Source organism: Erpetoichthys calabaricus, chromosome 2 (genome assembly GCF_900747795.2).
Source record: "Erpetoichthys calabaricus chromosome 2, fErpCal1.3, whole genome shotgun sequence".
Lineage (NCBI taxonomy): Eukaryota > Metazoa > Chordata > Cladistia > Polypteriformes > Polypteridae > Erpetoichthys > Erpetoichthys calabaricus.
The window spans coordinates 237,006,807-237,029,048 of NC_041395.2; the positions used below are offsets into that span (position 1 = coordinate 237,006,807).

Below are 22,242 nucleotides of genomic sequence, written 5' to 3' on the forward strand. Positions count from 1 at the left end.
TGAGAAGAACAGGTCATTCAGTCCGCATGGAACTATTATCATTCTTTCTACTACAATGCTCTAACTTATTTCATATATCTGTTGTTCCCTTTCTGAGGAAAAGAATTAGTACAATAATGAACCTAAAAACATGTTTTCTTTTGTTGTCTCACTTTATTTTTTGAAGAACTAATTTTTAACAACCGTTATCCACCCTAAACAGTGGTAAGGAAAACATCAGGTAAGCTGAGATATATTTTCTATTAAATAAAATGAAGTTATGTATTTAATACTTTCTTGAGTACTTTCTTATGGCACGAATGAGTGGAAATGTGGTTGGAAAGGTTGGTAAGAATTTCACTGTACTCTGTACATGTGACAGTACTACTACTGCTACTAATAGTCTTAATCTCTTGTTTTTAAACTGTTTAATATTGTTAATTTCACCCATTGATATCAAGCATATGGGCGCAGTGCCTCCTAAGTCACCTGAGGCTGACCTGTTTTTAGGAATTTTATAGCCTCAGTCTAATTGCTGGATCACTGAGTACTTTTCTCCTGGTCTGTGGTTTCCCTTCACTTACTAAGTTGATTCTTACTAGTTAAGTCTCCCTTGTAACAAGAGTTTTGTTAATTGTGAGGGTTTTGCCATTTGTTAATACAACTATTGTTTCATCTTTGACAGCAGTATTTACAGAAGTCTGACTTGCTTGGTTTAACTTATAATCTTTTCAGACTTTCAGAGTAATTATTGTTTGATTGAAAAGGTATTTTTGTTTTTTCTCAATATTTCAAAGGTACCTTTTCTTTCTGTTTTATTTGAATACATGCCGTATATTTGAATGGTTAAGATTAATTGACTACAGGTAACATCAGTACAGTACATTTTCTAATTCTGGTGTAGTACATAAGCTAAACAATAATAAAATCTGATCACTCATATAAATATTTTAAACACAACAGACTTCTAGAAATAATAAATGAGAAACTGACCAGATAGACTTCACACAAGTAAAAAATGTAAAAAACCGAGACAAATTTAAACAAAGTTTCCTCATAGAATTTCAGCATACAGTATTCGTAACACATCCCCTGTCTTAACTCATACAGACTGTTGTCTAAAACTCCTGTTCTTGCCATGTGCTGCTTGATTATCTCCGTAATAATTTCTTCCATTAATTTATCTGTGATGTACATTAAGCTTACTGGCCAGAGTCAAAAGAGACAGTCAAGACGGGACAATACTAAAACCTTTTTTTAGTGTCCTCTAAGCTAGTCAAGATGTAGTCAGGGTCAAGCAAATAAAAAAAAATAACCAAAAAAACATAATCAAAGCTTGAAAAAAATATTAATCCAAATCCAAGTCTGAAAACCAGAAAAGAACAGAAAGTCAAAGTCAAAACAAACTGAATTTTTATAAAATCATTAAATATAAAGGAGAGTTTGTATCCCAAATCATCTTAAATCTACTTGATGTGATGACATCACACAATACAATGTTCACCACATACTGGCGTTGCTGCTATTACTAATACAGGAGATTACTGCATCCATAAATATGTGCAGCACCATTAACAAGACAAGTTCCAATAAAATAGTGCCATGACATCTCAATGTTACAAACATAAGAAACATTAAAGTAACCAGCAACACATACAAAAACAGAAATGATGGATGCACACATATACCTTCAGTAACTGAGATTTGTAACAATCTGGACCTATCTTGATAAGTTTATGCTTACTCTAATTTTGGTAGAATTGCTGGGAATGTTAAACAAAAAGTATTTTATTACACTATTGAAATGCAATCTTGGCTAAAACCTCAGTAAAGGACAGCTTGTACTCTGTGGGTGAAACACACGATACAGTATATCAGTCAGGAGCAGCTTACGGCTTGAGGGTAACAGGTGTTTTTGATTTCTAAGATTGATACATCTTTGAAAATAATATGTAAAAACAAACAGTTCAGAGGAGCAAGAATTCATTCTTGCCTTCCAGTAGATTCTTTTGCTGAACATTGCTATATATCTGCAAGCCTTCTGGGAACAGCTGAAATAAGAAATATGCAGTTACCTGTAGATGGAGTTTTTCTATTATCTTTCTGTTTCTGACCCCATCTACCCTCCTCTACCTTTTCAAAAAGCCCAAATCATAAAACGTCTTTAAATCAGAACCCTAATGACCATCATACTCATTATTCTTCTTCCTTGTATACACTGTAAAAAATGTAACTAAGTGATAGTCGACCCAGTGTAAAAATGTTTGTTGTTCCAGCATTTTTGTGTTAAATGTTTAGCTTCAACAATCGTTTCTTCATTGTATGGCGCAGATGTGAGTTCTATTTTGCTTTTGGGTTCAAATGTAAAAATCATCATTGTGAGAATTAATAATCTGTTGTTTGTGCGAGTTTTTCTTTTGCGAAATGCGCATGTCCTGCGAGAATATTCTCGATTTATGAGATTTGGACACGTGCATGACTCCACGACTCCACAATCTGTAATTACTAACGTTTGAGAGCCCCGACTTAAGGTAAGTACATACATTTACAAGAGTAGGACTTTCCTTTGTTTAAAACCATAAAAAATCGGGATACGAAGTATTAAGTTACCACGCGAGTATTTACTAACTTCGACGACCATCGATTATAACCAACTGCCGAACGTAAAAAAGTTTTTTATGTGTTTAATGTTCGCTTGTGTTATTTGCAACTTGTAATGACGGCGGGTCCGTTAATTACGGAAGATTTTAGTGACTATAACAGAATCTGAAAAATGAATAATTATAAAATGAAAGCTCAGTTGTGCTTACTGTGGTGGCAACAAGTTTTTATCAAAAGCCACGCAATTGCGATATTTCCCTCTTTCCTTTTTTCACTATAACAACTTGTGTTTTTATACCTCAAAACCCGACATCAGGACACTTTTTTCACTTAAAGTTAGCGGTCTGAATTCCCGTAGTAGCTGCGGTGACCGACTCGAGCTTTTGAGGCACCATACTAAAGTTTAGAGTAGAGACTGAACGCAGATGATTACACTTTATTCAAGTGGATTGGGCAATAAGAGAGTACGACAACGGTCAGATAATTTTGTTTTTTAAACGTAAATTAATAAAATGACATCAATATTCTATTCAGTACCGTTTTTTTCGTAAAATTGCATACAGTCGAAAAAAAGTAAAAGATGGCGTGCACGCTTCTGTGGTGACGGCGCTTTTTTTTCAACTGAATGTTCTAGTAAATTATTACGGGCGCTGTGGTGCATATGCATAACAGCTTGTAAAGGCAGACGCACGATTACTGGTTGGAGTACTCCTTTCTTTCTTGTGTACATTCAATTTATGCTGTTTCTTTTATAGAGGAAAATTGGGGTGTGTGTCCTAGAGGGAGAAAGCGAGTGGTAAAGGGGGAAGGACCTGAAATTAACACACTGAGCAGACCTCAACAACAATTCTTAGCTCCTTCAAGGAAAAAAAAAAAACCCTCACAAACATATGTTAATAAATATAAGTCGCACCACACGACTGCTCAGGTGTAAACGTGATGTGTAGTTTACTGTGTTCATTTTCAGATACCACCTTAGACATTTGTGATAGAATTATTAAGATATGATTTCATATAATTACTGAACCTATTTTAATTCTATTTAATGCAGTGTTATGGTATACAAACTCTTTTGAAGGCCATCCAAATCAGCTCTTATTTCTTTATTGTGATTTTTAGGGTCTTCGTGCATTGCAAGCTCTGTACATTTTGTACTACAGCTCAGGACACACTTCTCAGACATTATAGATTGAAGCACTGGCGTGGACCATATTCATAGTTTCCTTGCATTCACAGTGACTGCATTTGTTCATTCCGGACTGCAGGTGAGTTAAGGACACATCTCAACAGAATACATCCCAATGCTACCCTTTCAAAAGTTAGCAAGGATTTGGCTTGTTTGAGCTGTGAACTTTGTAAATATCAAGATATCTGTGATGGGAAGACCTTTTACAGCCATATAAGAAAACATCTAAAAACTATGAATATGTGAAATGTCCTTTTGTAAACTGTGACTTTCAGACCAATGTATATACCACATTTAATGTACATAAGATTAGGAAGCATAAGGGTCAGTCTTTTCATGATTTCAGGCTATCCATTTTAAGTAGTAATCATGCAGGCCAAGAAGACAGTCCTGATAGTAGCTCTGCTGCAGACAATAGTGGACCTCTTATTGATGGTGAGGATGATCATGTAGGGTAGTGGATGTGTTGCTTGCACTGAGGATTTAGGAGATGCAGTTAAGCACAAACTTGCTTCTCTCTTTCTTTGTATGCAAACTGTTCTTCACGTGTCAAAAAGTGCTACCCAGCAAATACTTGAAGGGTTAAATGATATTTTTTCAGGACCTCACTTTTTCCCTGAGAAGAAAGGAGATTGTCATGGATGAACTGCTGGTCTCTGTAGTCCAACAGAGATGGCCAGGCCTTCTCATAGAGCAATATGTGAGTTTTATCTAATCTTATAAATTAATTGTCGAGTAGCGATGCTAGTATCTTGAAAATAAGTACATTATTAATTCCTGAATTTTGTTACAGGTATATGCAGAATTTTATCGCATTACCCAGGTGCAATTGAAAGAAACATCGCTGACATCCTTGGACAAGAATTCGACAGCTCTGATCAAAATGTACAGAGCAAAAGGAGGCAAGAAGGCACATGAATTGAAATCACTTTTAGAATTACTAGATGAACAGGTACGTAATAAGGATCAGGAAAGAATTGTTTTATATTCATAAGCATGAACTTAAAGTAGTATGTGCAGGGCAGTGTTGTAATTAAGGCTGTTAAACTGTTTGCTTATGAAGGTGCATGTGGCAAACCCATATACTTATCAAATGTATGCAAAATGATTTTATAGAACAAGCTAAATTATACTGTATATGTTTATATCTGAGTCATTGGCACTGCACATATTCCCTCCAATGTCATGGACTACAAATTCATAATGTATTAATTTACAGTTTTATTTAATGGTGAGATTTACACAAACAGTATTTTACCAGAAATAAAAGTAAATTCCTGAGCTATTCTGTTTATTATAAATTGACAATTTAAATTATCCAGGTTAATAGCATTTTTTTGTGTGTGTGTCTGGATCTGTGCATACATTTTAAATAATTTGCAGAAGTGCAAAATCCTTTCATTATTTGGATCATTTAACAAAGATGGATTTTTGTATATGTACAGTAATGAGAAAGAAAATATGTCAAATATATTTAGTTGTTTTGTTTAAAGTTTTCTTAAATTGTCATTCGGTTCAAATATTATTTCTTTGTATATTCTACCTCTATGACTATCATTCTTGTTACTGTACTTTTCAGACTATGGATGTTACCACACACAAGAGGGCAACGGTTCTACAAGGACTACCTCTGTACTTAAGAGAATACAAGAAGTTATCAACAACATGTCATGTAAGTTCTGTTGGAAATGTCAAACTAAATGATTAACAAACTAGAAAGTTAAGTTGGTAGACAACCTTTCACTTGGCTTTGGAAAAGAGTCAACTATGGTTTATTTTTTCACACTTTAACTATATTATTGTTCTATATTTTTAGGATACAGACTCCCTTCAAATATATACAAATGAAATGAAGATAGGAATATTAGAGGTTGTGAGGCACCATGAGACCAATCCTGGAGCTACGGCAATGAATGTGGCTGTGGTAATAGAAGGTCGAGTAGTAATTGAAGAGCTTGTCGACTTCACAACTGCATTTGTCATACATGTTGGTCTTCTGTATGCTCGAAACATTCAGTACCCAAAAGAACTGAAATACATTTTTGAAACAGTGCAGAAGGTGTTTCTAAATATTGGAGACTTATACTCACATATAGAGCTGTCACTCAAAAATATGCTGTATAAATGTTAGGCAAATGTGTCTCAGATCTGCAGAATAGGATGTGCTTGTCTTTTGATTTTAGATTAACATTGCGATAGCTACTTTTCTTTGTGTGAAATTCTTTCTCAGTTGCACTTTAGTGTTAATGTTATGACAGAATCCCTTTACCCTGTGCAGGTTCTGTTCAAAAATTTTGGAATTATTGATGTAACACTTTTCAAATTAAGATTCCACAACATCAGAGATGGCATGGCTTGTGGTTATTAGTAATGATAACAGTGTTATTAAGACAAAATTTGAACGTACTGAATATAAATATATTTGTATAAGTGATTTTCATATTTCAAATTGTAATAATAATGTAATGCCATGTCTAAGAAAATAAAGCTGCATTATTTTCAAAAAAGCTGTTTTTTCTTTTTTGTTAAAATAGAATATGTTGCTCAATAAAGTCAGAGTTCTTAAGTAACTGATTACAATGTGCTTTTTGAGTTTGCAAAAAATAAATATATTAATTTCTTGAATTACTACCTTGAAGTTTGCCTAAATTTACTTACATTTATTCAGCATAGGTTTTTTAGTTGGGCCAATTAGAGATGACATTGACAAAGCCCTAAAATTTATGTTAGATGGGCTTAATGCTGTTTTTACATATTAGTTATTTCTACTTGAGCTAATTTAATTTTCTTAGTTTGGCATAGTGTAGCTTGTATCCAGTGAACTCAAATTTTGTAATTGGCAGGATTTGTCAACGTAATGTTGAGCAAACTCAAAAAGCACATTGTAATCAGTTACTTAATATTTTTTAATTGGGAGTAGCATTGATTTTTTACAGTGTACCTGTACCTGCACGTGATTGTTGGTCAGATTAAAGTAGCTAGCAATGGTTCATGGGAGAAGTGACAAGAGCCATTCTCACACACATTATACTACTCAAGAATTCCTTTAAGTCCTCGTTTCATGTTTAAACCAGTCTCCTTACAAATCTGAGAAATTTGAACAGATGTGCAAAAAATATTGTGTCTGACTTTGGCAATTTATTATTCTACTTTATAAAGAGAGGCATACAGTCTTTAGTGTAATACATACAATTTCCATTCATTTTCAGCAGCCATATGATTTTTGACAGTTATTTGCACCATAGCATTCCTTATGCTGTTATAATAAGTGTGAAATTCAAACCCATCGACGTGATGCCACCAACAAAAGGAATACAGTCTACAAATGCAAGGGAGACCTAACTAGAAGCTAAAAAGGTTTAGTTTAAAAGGTAAACCAGCTGTGATGATTTCCTGGAACTTAGGTGCAAAGGATTAGTGAACATCTGAATTGAATTATACTGATGTTCTTACAGGGGCTTGTCTTTACAGCTGTGCCAAGGAATAATAATTAACATCTTATATGTGAAGCACACAGTTAGAAGCTAATAAAATTGACTGACTCTTGCACTTCTTTTTGGATACAGCTGTCAGGGAAAATTAACCAGCTTGTAAAAAAGGCTTTGAAAACAATTTACAGAATAAAAAAGTTAATGCTATATAGGCTTTTAATGCTATATAGACTTTTAAAAAGACAGTTTAAAATGCTGTCTATGCTCTGATAATGTCTTCTCTTTAAAAACGTTCATTGAGAGATTCATCAATTTTTAGAGGTTTCATTATTTTGATTAATTGTACTTGAATCCAGTGTACATTCTTCTATTTTCCACCTTAATAAAAGTGTCCGCGTGTCTGTTAGTGCTGATCAGCGAATTTAGCCAAAGCGTTATTCACAGCGAATTTGCTGTGTTCACCCTTGTTCATTGAATTATTTACTCATAATCTGGTTGATTTAGGATAATTTTTTTAGGAGAGTTTTTTTTTACCAGTGCCCCATAATGCTTTGTGAGGCCAGCAAGACATCCCCTGGAGCAGGCAGCATTGGACGGGACCGCCCCCCGAGTATATAATGCTGATCATTTTCATTACAGACTCTGTGGAACAAGTTATCTGTGCTTGCAGCCAAATGTGCAGGTTAATCTTCAAGATTCATGTCAGTATAAGAGCAGGAGGCGCACACCCTATGCATGCATAATAATTAGCCGTGTGGTGTGTTGGGAGTGAAAACAAACCTTGAAGGAACCTGACATTCCCACCCCCAAACACAAGAGACTCTATGAAATAATAATAATTATTATTATTATTACTATTTACAAGACATTTATATCTTTTTGATAGAATAAAAAGTGCAAAGCATCAGCACAGACTGTTTGGAGAGCCTTCAGCGTGACTTCAAAAAACAGACAAAGCCCCCTGGCTTCAATCATAACATGCCACTTTGAATATTCTGCCTAACCCTTTTGACTACGATTTCAGCATTGCCGCTTTGTTTTGACAAAATATATGATTGCACATCTCTGCTGGACTGTGTTCTTTCTTTTTTTGATCTCTCAGAGGCACAGTGGTGCAGTGGTTGGCTCAGCTCAGGTCACCTTTTTGGCCACAATAATCAGTCCAGTATAGTTGGCATACGTTTTCCTAGCCCTCAGGGACACTTTAAAGATGATTTCACCACTATAGTCCTGTCATATTTAGTTCCGTTAGTCCTTCACCAATTGACTTCAGTGCATTTCACCGAGTTTGGCAATATTCATACAAACACGCAAACATTTCTGTGATTTTTCTGAACTTGAAGTGAAACGAACACCGTGGAGTTCACTCATCACTAGTGTCTGTATGTCCATCCAGTTGGTATGCTTCTGTCATTTCAACAGATGGTGCATCATAAACATTTGTATTAATAAAACACACTGCATTTATCATTCCAACAGAAGGCACATAACAAACATTAACACTCCTTTATCAAAAGGCATATAACAGAGACATATGCTTTGCATTTGTCATTGACACAGATGGTACATCACAAACATTTGTAGTAATACATTTTACTACTACAGATGTTTGTGATGCAACATCTGTTGGAATGACAAGTGCAATGCATTTTATTACTACATGCATTACAAAATACATTCCAATAGATGGTGCACTGCAAATGTTAACACTGAGGTCTATGTTGACTACTTAGATTTTAACCCATCTTAATTGGGTAAAACAGCTAGAGCAATATACTGAAACAATGTCACAGGAAAAAAGCTGCATTGAGCAGGAAAAGCTGACAGAGATGGGGAGTAGATTCATACCTAGTGGCATGGATCGTGGACTATCTCACAAACAGACCTCAGTATGTGCGTCTCAGGAACTGCAGGTCTGACACTGTGGTCACCAACACAGGAGCGCCGCAGGGGACTGTACTTTATCCGGTCCTGTTCAGCCTATATACATCTGACTTCCAATAGAACTCAGAGTCCTGCCACATGCAAAAGTTCGCTGACGACACTGCTATCATGGGCTGCATCAGGAGTGGGCAGGAGGAGGAGTATAGGAACCTCATCAAGGACTTTGTTAAATGGTGCGACTCAAACCACCTACACCTGAACACCAGCAAAACCAAGGAGCTGGTGGTGGATTTTAGGAGGCCCAGACCCCTCATGGACCCCATGATCATCAGAGGTGACTGTGTGCAGATGGTGCAGACCTATAAATACCTGGGAGTGCAGCTGGATGATAAATTGGACTGTACTGCCAATACTGATTCTCTGTGCAAGAGAGGACAGAGCCGGCTATACTTCCTTAGAAGACTGGCATCCTTCAACATCTGCAATAAGATGCTGCAGATGTTCTATCAGACGGTTGTGGCAAGTGCCCTCTTCTACGCGGTGGTGTGATGGGGAGGCAGCATTAAGATGGACAACGCCTCACGCCTGGACAAACTGGTGAGGAAAGCAGGCTCTATTGTAGGCATGGAGCTGGACAGTTTGACATCTGTGGTGGAGCGACGGGCGCTCAGCAGGCTCCTATCAATTATGGAGAATCCACTGCATCCACTAAACAGTGTCATCTCCAGACAGAGGAGCAGCTTCAGCGACAGACTGCTGTCACTGTCCTGCTCCACTGACAGACTGAGGAGATCGTTCCTTCCCCAAACTATACGTCTCTTCAATTCCACCCGGGGGGGGGGGTGTTAAACGTTAACATTATTCAAAGTTATTGTCTGTTTTTACCTGCATTTTTATTACTCTTTAATTTAATATTGTTTTTTATCAGTATGCAGCTGCTGGAGTATGTGAATTTCCCCTTGGGATTAATAAAGTATCTATCTATCTATCTATCTATCTATCTATCTATCTATCTATCTATCTATCTATCTATCTATCTATCTATCTATCTATCTATCTATCTATCTATCTATCTATCTATCTATCTATCTATCTATCTATCTATCTATCTATCGAATACCACCACCTCATCACTGAAGAACAGTGACTGTAGCCCCCAGAACCTACAGGAACATTCTCCTAGACTAATTGTCAAAAGGAGTACTAGGGTGTTGTACCGTGTTAGCCATTATGAATGTAGAGAAAAGCCAAGCAAAATGACACCTTTTATTGGCTAACTAGAAAGATTACAATATGCAAGCTTTCGAGGCAACTCAGGCCCCTTCTTCAGGCAAGATGTAATCTTGTAATAAAATGTAATAAAAGGAGGGAATCCATCTGAGGTAACAGTGATGTGGACTTTGTACATTGATATTACAAGTGGCCTGAAAATGGTAAAATAATTCAGAGGAGAATATAACAGAAGGTGGTATGACAGAACAGTGGGCAACATTGCTACATCATGGATCCACTATCACAAATTTGAATCCTGGCTTGTGAGTTTCTTTCAGGGTACTCCAGTCTTTCTCCTGTGGCCCAAACACATGTGTGTTAGGTTTACTGGCAATTCTAAAATGGCCCAATGGGATGTGAATATGTGCTTGCTAACTTCCTGTTGAGGACTGACTCATTCGCTATGACTGAAGCAAATCCCTGCTACCTTGAATTGGAACTAATGGTTTTGACCATGCTGTGCTATGTTCTGTTACAAAGATAGCAATGTGAAGAAGTGATGCTACATCTTTCTCTATTACAGGAGCATTCCTTTAGGTCAGCTGGCTAATTCATGTATATTTCTACTCTGCATCTTTTTGTATTTTGTATTTCATTTGATTGTTCTATGGTTGGTTATGTATTGTGTCAGAAATGGCAGCACTTTACTATGGATGTCATAATTAGTGGAAGTGTATTAGAGTGAAAGACAACCTGTTACATCAAGTGGTTTGGCCATTCCACAATGCCATATTTAAAATATGTGACTATAGTTTATTGGACTACAATAGTGATCCATTTCTTTGTTTAAAGTGCTTTAAAACGTAGCAAATCTCATAGCTTCAGTGTTTTCTTTTTATTTTAACTAACTTTAAATAAAACATTATTTTGCACAGACTGTGGTGACTATGGGTCCACAGCTCTCCATCAAAGGCCGTTTTATTTTAAATAAATAATCGCCGCGCTCGCGGCTTAGCGAGGGGGCATGGTGGCTGTAGCAAGCCGCAGGGCGATCTGCGGTGTGGGCGTTTTTCACCTTAGTGCACAGGTGAGAAACTGCCCACATCCATGATTGTTCCTGTGGCTAATGGGCTGCAGCTGCTATGTCCTCCCCGCATATATAGCGAAGCGTGAGCCGGTTAAGGGGAGAAAAAGAAAAGAAAGAAAAGAGAAAGGTGAAAGAAAGACGGAGGTTATGGGAGGAAGCGAGAGAGAGCGTGCGCCGGTGCAGGAAAACGAGCGAGTAAAGGTTCACAGCAGCTAGGATGGCAGCATGGGTGTTAGGCCGACACCTCATGCGTAGTAGTAGTAGTTGTCGCTCCCGCAGAGTTTTGTTTGAAGGACGGGAGTGACAGGAAGGCGGAAGATTCTCCGCGGATGGCCGCGGGAGTCTTGACATGGGATAGGGTGTCCTCCACGTGAGAGCCTTGGCCGTGGGAGGGAGTCCCATGTCCAGGGCCGGATTTTCCTATAGGCTAACTAGGCTTCAGCCTAGGGCCTCAAGATCAAGAGGGGCCTACATTCAAATTGTTAGCAAAATTTTATTATCTCTCATGTAATTTACAAACTTAAAAATGGAAGGTGAAAGGGCCTTATAAGTGGAATAGCCTAGGGCCTCTTTTCATATAAATCCGGCCCTGCCCATGTCGTTGTCTGGAGGAGCCGACCGGAGCCGAGGATCGGTGAGGCAAGTCGGACAACGGCGACAGGAGTAGGCAGAAGGCCAGCTGCAAAAATGCGTCTCGTCTGTTGAGTAGCCCAGACGGGTGTAGCAGGGGAGTCGCCAGTCTAAAGTGCAGAAGCACCGGGTTTATCGTTTGTTTTTTAAAAGACTGCTTCCAGTGACATTTTACCTCGTCGTTTTAAAGGATTGTTTTGTTTGAATTTTAACCTCCACTTTTCATTTAATGGATTATTTATTTATTGAACATCGCACTACTGCACTTGATTTGAACACCTGTTTTGATTGGTATTTTAATAAAAGCACTTTGCACTTTTTAACCATCCTCTTGCTCAATTGTTTATTGCCTCACTGACTAGCTCATCGGTGACATTACCGACGGTGATGGGTTCAAGGGCTCCCTAATAGAAGAGGAGCATGGAGCTGAACCCGCATCGTCACACAGACCCAAGTACAGAAATAGCATAAAGTTACTGTATACTGTCAGTGGCATGTTAATGTCTCTTCATGAAGCCAGTTCTCAAGTAATTATTTTGTTAGGCTTACAGTAATTAAGTAGTCATGTTGTTATGGCAGATACTGACATAACTGGACGTCATATTCTGTAATATTGTTCTCATGTGGTGTACTTCATACTTATATTCACTCTGTACAGAAATGCAACAATAATTGTCATTAAAATCTGTAGTTACACATTGATTCCCTCAGGAGTCAGTACTCAGGCCATTGCTATTTACACTTTATATGCTACTAGCAAAATACCCGCGCTTCGCAGCGGAGAAGTAGTGTGTTACAGAGGTTATGAAAAAAAAAGGAAACATTTTAAAAATAACGTAACATGATTGTCAATGTAATTGTGTTGTCATTGTTATGAGTGTTGCTGTGTTTTATATATATAAAATACACACACACACATATAAACATATATATACATATACATATACACATATATATACATATCTACATATATATATATATATATATATATATATATATATATATATATATATATATATACATATACACATCCACATATCAACATATATATATACACATATATACACACACACACGCTTTATGGGTGATGATTGTTTTACTCTTTTTATCTTTATTTTATTTTATTGTAGAATCAAGTCGTATCTGCGCACAGCAGGGCAGCCGTGGGCGGATGCGTATGGTGTATTCACTCCATGTTATCGTGCATTGCGCTGTCAGTGGTATTTTGATAAAAGAATTTGAACAACATATAAGAAGCGTATAAATTATTAAACAGTAAAACATTAACATTTAAGAAGTAAAGTTACAATAAGTACTAATTAAGTGCCTTCGGGTATACCTCATTTTTTGTTTGCCCATTACATGCTTAAATGTATACATTTTTTGGTGCACCTACCCGAGAACACGCGACATATAACCGAGCGTGGGAGAAGCATGGATTTTAAACACGCGTTGAGTTCATCTGCTGGTCTCCGTCGTGGAATAACTGGTAATGTTTGACTAAAATCTACAGTGAGTAAAACGACATTACCTCCTATTTTTTTTTTTACGATCTCTGAGATGTTGCTTTTTTCGGTTCAAGGCTTCATAAGCTCTTTTATGTTGTATGGTGTACTTATCCCAAACCATCATCTTTGAATGTTGCAAGACTTTCGCCTTGTATGTAGATCGGGGTAATTACATTCATTGCATTCCTAGTCTGAATCACAATCTGATTGTATGGGTGGTTACCTGGCACTGTAGGGTTGCCACCCGTCCTTTAAAATACGGAATCGTGCCGCGTTTGAGAATAAAAATTGCACGTCCCGTTTTGAATCAATACTGGACGGGATTTATCCCGTATTTTTTTTATCATTTTTTTTTTAAAGCAGCGTCTCATGCAAATCATCCCACACGCATTTTATGAAGATGCCTCCTTTCCTACTTTTGATTGGGTAATACTTGATGTCATCGTTAGTTTGATTGGTGTTTTTAACTGTCCAGTGAGGAGGGCGTGTCTTTTAAGTACAGTCTGCAAAGTGTTGGCACTGAGATGTGGCGTCAGCGCCATAGTTGAAGCCCCTAACGTTGCAGTCAGCAAGTCGGCTAACATCCGCCATGTGCCGTCTTTCAGTTGCGAGAAGCAGATCATAGAATGGTTGAAACTGTTGCCCCTAACGTTGCGCCACGGCGTGTGGTTCGTTTATACCTCGTGTCTTCTCATTAAACTTTTATCTCGCGAATATGTTATTGCAATCCGCAGCGGGAGCGTTTCTATAAACTTAATTTAAACTTACGTTTTACACCGTGCTTTGTTTCCCTTATGAACATGCTTGTATCCTTAACTCGCTCCGTTCTCAATTGTTTAATTAATTTTTTGCTCTTCGCTGTTTGCGGCTGTTCCTCCATTTCCCCCTACTTCGTTCTTTTATCTCGCGAATATGTTATTGCAATCCTTAACGGGAGCGTTTCAATAAACTGATTGAAAATAGTTTTGCATTTACCTTTTTAGTAAAAGGCGAGCTTTTAAGCCTGAGAAATCACCCCGTAAATGCACACGTTTAATTGGACATGTGTTAATATGTATGGTTACACAGTATTAAAAGACAGTGAACAACGTCAGTTACCTTTGTTCCCGCGTTTGATAAAAGGTGAGCTTTTAAGCCTGAGAAATCACCCCGTAAATGCACACGTTTAATTGCACATGTGTTAATATGTATGCTTACACAGTATTAAAAGACAGTCAAAAATTAACGTTATTTACCGTCGTTCCCGCGTGTGACTCGTGCTGTAAATGTCTTCCTTGTTTTTAGTTCACGTGATTACGTAGGAGGCGTGATGACGCGATACGTGACTCCGCCTCCTCCATTACAGTGTATGGACAAAAAATATGTTCCAGTTATGACCATTACGCTTTGAATTTCGAAATGAAACCTGCGTAACTTTTGTAAGTAAGCTGTAAGGAATGAGCCTGCCAAATTTCAGCCTTCCACCTACACGGGAAGTTGGAGAATTAGTGATGAGTGAGTCAGTCAGTGAGTGAGTGAGTCAGTCAATCAGTGAGGGCTTTGCCTTTTATTATTATAGATTAATGGGAGCAACAGTTAGAAAACATAATGATCAACTGAATGGAGATCAAACTCCGCTATATTACTCTGCAAATACAGAAACCATATGACAGCAACTCCATTCTTTTCTAGATCTTTTTATACAATATACCTTTGAGTACGTCCATAAAGTACGATGGTAAATCAAAAAGTAAAGGAAATTTAAAAATTATACAAAATTATACAATAAATGCAACATATAGAAGCGGGCGCAATGCAACACATTCGCAATGGCTTATAGGTAGTTTAAACATGGTTCTCTACCATTAGCCCAGTTGAAGCTATGGTCAAATGAACACAGATGCTTCTCTGTGGGATTGCAAAAGTGTTGAACAATGTGATTTAGTGAGAATTCTTTGGGCAGAGGGAGTGAAACCAACTGAAATTCAAAGATGATGGCTATGGAGACAGTAAGCTGTTTGGGTACCCATCTTGCACATAGTTTACAGCACCCCAAGTCATCATGCACTGTGTAATGTGCAGACCCATAGCTGGTATCTAAATGTGAAGCAACAGCAGGCAATCTAATCTGTAGGTCTTCTTTGAAGAGGGCATTCTCCATGTTGATGTGGGCTTATGTGCATAATGTTGATGGTCAACCTGGTTGTGCTTCATTGGCTACACTTGTTCTTCTCACTTTAAACCTTTCTTCCTATTCATAAACTTTTCAATAAGGCATGTTGTTTTCACTTCTGTACTGAGCCAACATCCTTCACTGAATTACAGCTGGTTTCACTCTCTCTGCCCAAACAAATCTTACTACTGTGCATTGTTCAACAATTGTGCAATCCTACAGCAGAATGTCAATGTTCATTTGACCTTGACTTCAACTAGACTGACAGCAGAGAACTACACTGTGCATGTTCAAACTACCCATGAACAACTGTGAATGTGCTGTATTGCATCAGCTTCCATCTGTTGTGGTTACCACTTAATTTTCAAATTGCCTTTACATTTTGGTTTAAGCTCTTATATATAAGCAGGTCTGGTAAGTATCTGTGCAGGGACAAAGAGATGGCCCACTGTTCCATGGACAGGATGGAATTCCCATTGCACCCCCTGAATTTGTGGGTCAACTATTAGACAGACTCTGATCTAGTACCCCAGCAAAGATTTTTATGCAAGGCTGAGGAGTTTGTTACCTAAGAAATGACTACCCACCATCCTCTACCCTTATTAAAAACAGGTACCACCACCCTTGCTTCCCACTTCCCAGGCACTATTCCAGCTTTCTAAAGAACAATGAAGTTGTGCATTAGACATGACGCTCCCACAACATCCAGTATTTTCAGTATTTCTGGCCAGATCTCACCCAATTCTGTGACTATGTAGCTTTTAAATTACTGCAGTAACCTTAGTCACAGAGACAGGCCCAACCCCAACCAGCACTTGTAGTATTGTCTGCGAAAAGGTAAATCCACCTGATTTACGAGGTCTTCAATGTACCTCAATAATATCTCCTACTAAGGTCAACATTTTTACACCCCTTGTTAAGAATCAGGCCATATATCTCCGTGATTCCTTGTGTAAGAGGTGATTTCTCCCAATAGGAGTGTAGAATCAACAGAAGGTATCATTTCAAGCAATGGATTGTTGTCTCTAAGAAGAATGAATACTCCAAGTAGCCATTCAGTGAATACATGCAAAGAACAGTTGAAATTTTCCTCTCTGTAACTCAAAGTTGCAATGACTTGTGAGTATCCCCTATTCTGCAGATCAACTCCAGAATATGAGAGTGACCATCTTTGACAGAGAAATTTGTTTCCTAAACCAATGCTGGGAGGCTGACTATATCTACTTGGAATTCTTGAACCTTCCTCATCAGTCCAGGCTCCTTCCCTGACAGAGAAATTAATTTCCAAGTCCCATTGAGCCACTCTCCATTGCCAAAATTTAGTATGTGTCTATCTGTCCTAATCGTATGTGTAAATTGAATGGCAGTTGAGCTCATGCTGTGGGTGTACAGGTCTTTTTTTTGTTTGTGGCGTGGGTAACCTGGCCATCAGACACTCACCAGTGAATACTAATCCTATGCCTAGCTCCAGAAATGAGTCTTGATAACCCTTTTGAGCACTGAAGCACACAAGCCTCTCTTTAATGCCAAAGTCACAGTTCTCAGAGGGAGACTTCTTGCATCATTTGCTAATATTTCACAGCAACATTTGAGTGCTGAATTTGACTTCCATAGTCATATTTTACTTCAGAAAAAGATTGCACACACATATTTATTAAGTCTTACGAAAAGGCAATAAACGAAAATGAAACAGGATTGGGAGATGGGCAAAATAAGAAACAGACTGATATGCCATTCAAGACTTTTAATGAATTTGACCAGAAGAAACAGTTTAGTACCCAGAAATCAGGCCTATCATGTATTAAACCCAAAACAGTATTCAAAAATTATTTCTTAAATTATTGAGGCACATTTTTTTTAACTAAGAGACAAATGTAAAAAGCAAATACACACCAACTGGTAGATTTGTAAATATTTGCAAACTCTGATTTATCAATGGTTTATCAATCATCACATAAGTGGTGCCATGCTACATTGACCCCAAAGACACACCTCTAACAGCTGTCTGTCACTACAAAACTACAGTTGCCTTAAATGGCAGAGACCATAACAAAATAAGATGGTAAATACAATTATTTTTAAAAATAAAACAATTAAGACATTAACTTTTTGGTGGGTGTCAGGAATGGGCCACCAGAACTAAAGTTGGATTTGGTGAGAGAGCGAAACGAACATGCAAAGCAAAATACTCTGTAGACAACATTTTGTGTATTACTGCCTTTTTACTGTATATACAGTATACTTTATACCGGCTATTCCTGGAATTTACTTGTTCGATGTTAACAAAAAATATGTATGATTTTTCAAGTGAGTAAGACAGACACTTTTAGGTAAGGCAGTTATTTCAGATAAGGAAGATAAACTTTCAAGGTAAGGATTGCTATACTCACTAATCATGGTGCCAGAGAGAGTCTACATATTGTAAGCTGCTTAGCACTTACAAGTAAGAATTGCACTCTACTTTGTACATCTGACAGTAATGACCCTATAAACCTAGAAATATAATTGAATGGTGCACTTAAAAACCACATGCTAATTTTTAATGACAGAAAATATGTTACATGTCTCATTTCAAGTTCACTTCTAAAGATAATGGCATCAGGGTCCTTTATAAATTGGATTAATTCTACAGTAGCAGCCCAAAAAATCTTCACAGTAGACTGAACATTATAACATGAAAAACTACGAAATAAAGAAAGACATGTTTGGCAACGTAAATCATGACGTTAACACAAGGCCTACATTTTTGATAATTTATGATTGTGTAACATACTCTTCACTGCAAAATCTGATAGCACATAATCCATCAGCATCATAAAAAGACACTGATGTAATTTCACCTTTGATTTCCCAGATGATTCTGTGGTTTTGATTTGAATAACACCCTGAAATTATGTGATTTTAACAAACACTTAGATGAAAGTGGCTAATCAGTTTTCCATTTTTAATTTTTTACTTGTAAATTTGTTATGCTAGGAAAAGTATTTTAAGTTTCTTTAATCTGAGAATGGTTCCTTACACAAGCTGATAAAATCTCTGCCTATGTGAATTTTGAATCTTGTTTAACTACTGATGCTTTTGGGCACTTTCAAGTTGAAAAATAGTTTTAACCAACCATAACTAGTTAAGAACCAGTCCAAGCACACTCATCAAGCAGTACTTCTACAGGGCCTAACATAAAATTACATTTAAAAAAATCCAATTCAGTGTCCAAAGGACAGGAGCCTATCTCAGCAACACTGGTATAAGGCAGGAAATAGCTTTAAACAGGAGAAACTGTGAATCAAAGGGTCCACTCACATATGCATACACCCACCCAATGTGGGGCTTATTAGTCCCAGTTTAAAGTTACTGTATTTACATCTTTGTGATGAAAACCAGATAGTGATGACAATCAGTGCACCTGGAGACAATGACCAAATGTGGTATTTGAACCTAGGACACTAGATCTTCCATTTTTACAAATAAAACTGAAAAATGTATTTTTTCAGGAAATGGCTATTTCTTGGCAAGAAACTGCATATTCGTTATAGTTTTTTGTTTTTTTCTTAAGATTCTACATATCTACTTAAGTAATGTTGGCCACCCCATCAATGTTGTAAAAAGACAGCAATGCAGCAAAATACAACACATTGAACAAATTCCATGAGCAGCTTAATCAGCAGCTGGGCATTTAGCTGAAGGGGTTAGAAGGTGCAACCTATAATTCTCAGCGTACTAAGTATGCTTTGCAGCTGTTTCATGTCAGGTAGTACAGGTGCTGGGAGGAAAAGGTGACATGCTTACAAATTAAAGAAAGCACATCTCTGCTGAGGGATCAATCATCACTTAGTGGTAGTTGTTCATGCCATCATTATGCCTTTTCCAACTCAGAGAGGTATTGCATCATTACCAAAATTTGTACGATATTTAAGCATAAAGTAAACATACTATATATATCCATAGTTTTATGGTTTTCAGTTTATTTGTGTCATGTGACTTAAAGCACACGAATATGCAAACGTTTGTAGCTTCACTGTCATTTCATTAATAAGTCTGAAACATTTTTCTGTAAAATAAGTGATAAATCATTGTGCATTTTTGTAACCTGAGGCCCATCTGTATCATTTATATAGATAATTGGATGGTAAGCTGATATTAGGTACTTGTAGTCAGTGTGGTGAATGCAGAAGATATGGACATGCGTAATAATCTGAGTGACTTTGACAAGTGCAAAATCGTGGCCTTATGAGTCACTCAGAGCATTTCTGAAATGGCAAGGCCTTTGAGATTTCACAGTCACCCATGTTGAGTACTTCCCAACAGTGGTCCAAGAAGGTAAAAATTATGAACCGCTGATATGTTGTTGGGCAGTATAGCTTCATTGATGTGCGGAGAGGTAAACAAAGGCTATTCTAAATGGTATTTACCAACATGAGGGCTACTGTGGCACAAATCCCAGATAATTTTAATAATGGTTATAACTTTAATGTGTCATGACACATAGTTCTTTGAACCCTGCTGTGTAGGGCCACACAGGACAGTCAGTGTGTCCATACTAACCCCTGTGCACTGTGGAAGGTGCTTACAATTGCCAGGAGAGACCATTGGACCTTTGATCAGTGGAAGATGGTCGTCTGGTTGCACATGTGGACAGCCAGATTTGTCTGTGTCATTTACCTTGGGAAGAGATGGTACCAGGATGCACTGCGAGAAAAAGACAAGCCTGGTGGAGGGAGTTTGATGCTTTGGGCACTGTTCTACTGGAAAACTCTGGTTCCAGGTACTAATGTAAATGTTAATTTAATGCATATCACTTACCAAAACATCACTGCAGACCAGGTACAGCCCTCAATCAGAATGCTATTCCTTGATGGAAGTGATATTTTTCACACTACACAAATTGTTTGGGAATGGTTTGAGGAACATGATAAAAAGCTCAAATTGTTGCCCTGGCATCTAAATTTCCCAAATCTCAACCCAAAAGAGAATCTGTGGAATGTGTTACAACTTACACATGCTAGAAGACTGCTGCTAATGTTCTGGAGCCAGATACTGCACAACACCTTGTAGAGTCCATGTCTCAGTGGGTTGCCATGCATTTATATTGGGGAAAAGGATTCTCGCCCCCATTTTTCTACTCTTAAAGTTTTACTCTGGATTTTGACCTTCCTCTCTTTCTGATGGGTTGGGGTTGAATTGAATTTAGTTTTTCATTTTGAATTTAATTTTGTCAAGTTTCACTTGCTTGTATGGAATGTTACTTGCTTTTAATAAATGCAATAAAATGGAGAAAAAATAAAATAAACTAATCTTGCCATTTTCTTTGTCCCTTCTAATTAACAACACCTACCACTGCCACTCACACCACAATCACTAAACTTTACATACTGCAATGCTTCAAAATTCCAGGAAGGCAAGGGATTCTGAGACAGTGGAACCACCGTGACATCTATTATTAGGACTCAAAATTCATATTTACTTTTGTCCAGCTGACCTTACATGTCTCATGCCAAGAAAATACTCGTATATATTCACCCTTTGGCCCAAGATCCACATTTTATTTTTTGAGATACTTTCTCTACGTTTAATTTACTAAATTAATTTTTTAAACATTTCCTTTATTAGTTTTTTATTAGTTTTTAAGACTCAAATGGACTTATTTTTCAATTACATTTTTTGGAGCAGAGGGAAAGTACAGGAAATATTTATTTTTTCTCTAGTGTACAAGGGATTAAATTGTGCCGGCATGATAAAAAGTGTCAGTGGTGTTAACTATTATTTATTAATTCCTAAATAACTCAACACCGCATAAATGTGGATTTTTATTAGGCATTAGTGGAACATATTTATTATTAAAGGAAACTACTGCCCTGGAAACAATACAAACATGATGGCTGTGTTTCTTTAAAGAAGAATACAATAAGAATGGACGTTGTTAACAATTGTCTATTAGTCTAATTACGTAGAGTTACATTGTTTCCAGAGCTTAATGTTTCTTTATTAATTGGTGAAGCTAGGTACACATAACTGACAAAAAAAATATTTGTGTTATTAGAATGACAGAACAACTTTAATGCATTTCAACATAAATTCTACAAGTGTATAGAATTGTCCTAAAGGGTGTCACACATGTGTGAGTAGGGGGGCGTTGTATGGACCAAGCAAAGGTAATTCCACGCCAGGCCAGGGGGTGGCAGGGTGCACTAAACCTTCTCCTGTTAGCTCTACAGACCAGCCATGGGAAAACCTATCTGATTCAGTGCTGATGATGCCAGTTCCATCACCCAGAAGAATGTCACTTCCAGTTCCGGCACCCAGAAGAACGTCACTTCTGGCGCACAGGCTGACGTCAGAAGAACATTACTTCCAGTCTGATCCCTTAAAGCCACCATCTTTTCCAACCCTTGTCAGTTCTGTTTTGGACTCAGTATTGTGAACAGCTCTGTGCTATTTAAAAAACCATTTGCAGCCAGGAATATTATACAGGTGGCTGCCCCAAACCTTTTTACGTGTGTCGAATCTGTTCCTTTTTACAAGGGATATATCATTTTTTTCATGAGAAATTCTATCATTTGGTGCTTCTTATAGGC

The 22,242-nt window shown here is 37.4% G+C and overlaps 2 protein-coding genes across 3 annotated transcripts in view; one reads left to right on the forward strand and one right to left on the reverse strand.

The window, feature by feature from the left end:
• The window catches only part of LOC114646896 (disintegrin and metalloproteinase domain-containing protein 12), a 604,012-nt gene that overhangs the window by 138,678 nt on the left and 443,092 nt on the right, over positions 1–22,242 (reverse strand).
• LOC114661636 (uncharacterized) lies at positions 2,200–6,398 on the forward strand. 2 transcript variants are annotated; one of them, XM_028814778.2, is made up of 6 exons: positions 2,200–2,510; positions 3,700–3,845; positions 4,368–4,466; positions 4,560–4,718; positions 5,346–5,438; positions 5,583–6,398. In XM_028814778.2, exons 3-6 carry the CDS (start codon positions 4,404–4,406, stop codon positions 5,895–5,897), a joined length of 630 nt encoding a protein of 209 aa, XP_028670611.2. In that variant the 5' UTR covers positions 2,200–2,510; positions 3,700–3,845; positions 4,368–4,403; the 3' UTR covers positions 5,898–6,398. The 2 variants fall into 2 exon arrangements, with proteins under 2 accessions (XP_028670611.2, XP_051779758.1); XM_051923798.1 differs by having other exon boundaries at positions 2,200–3,845.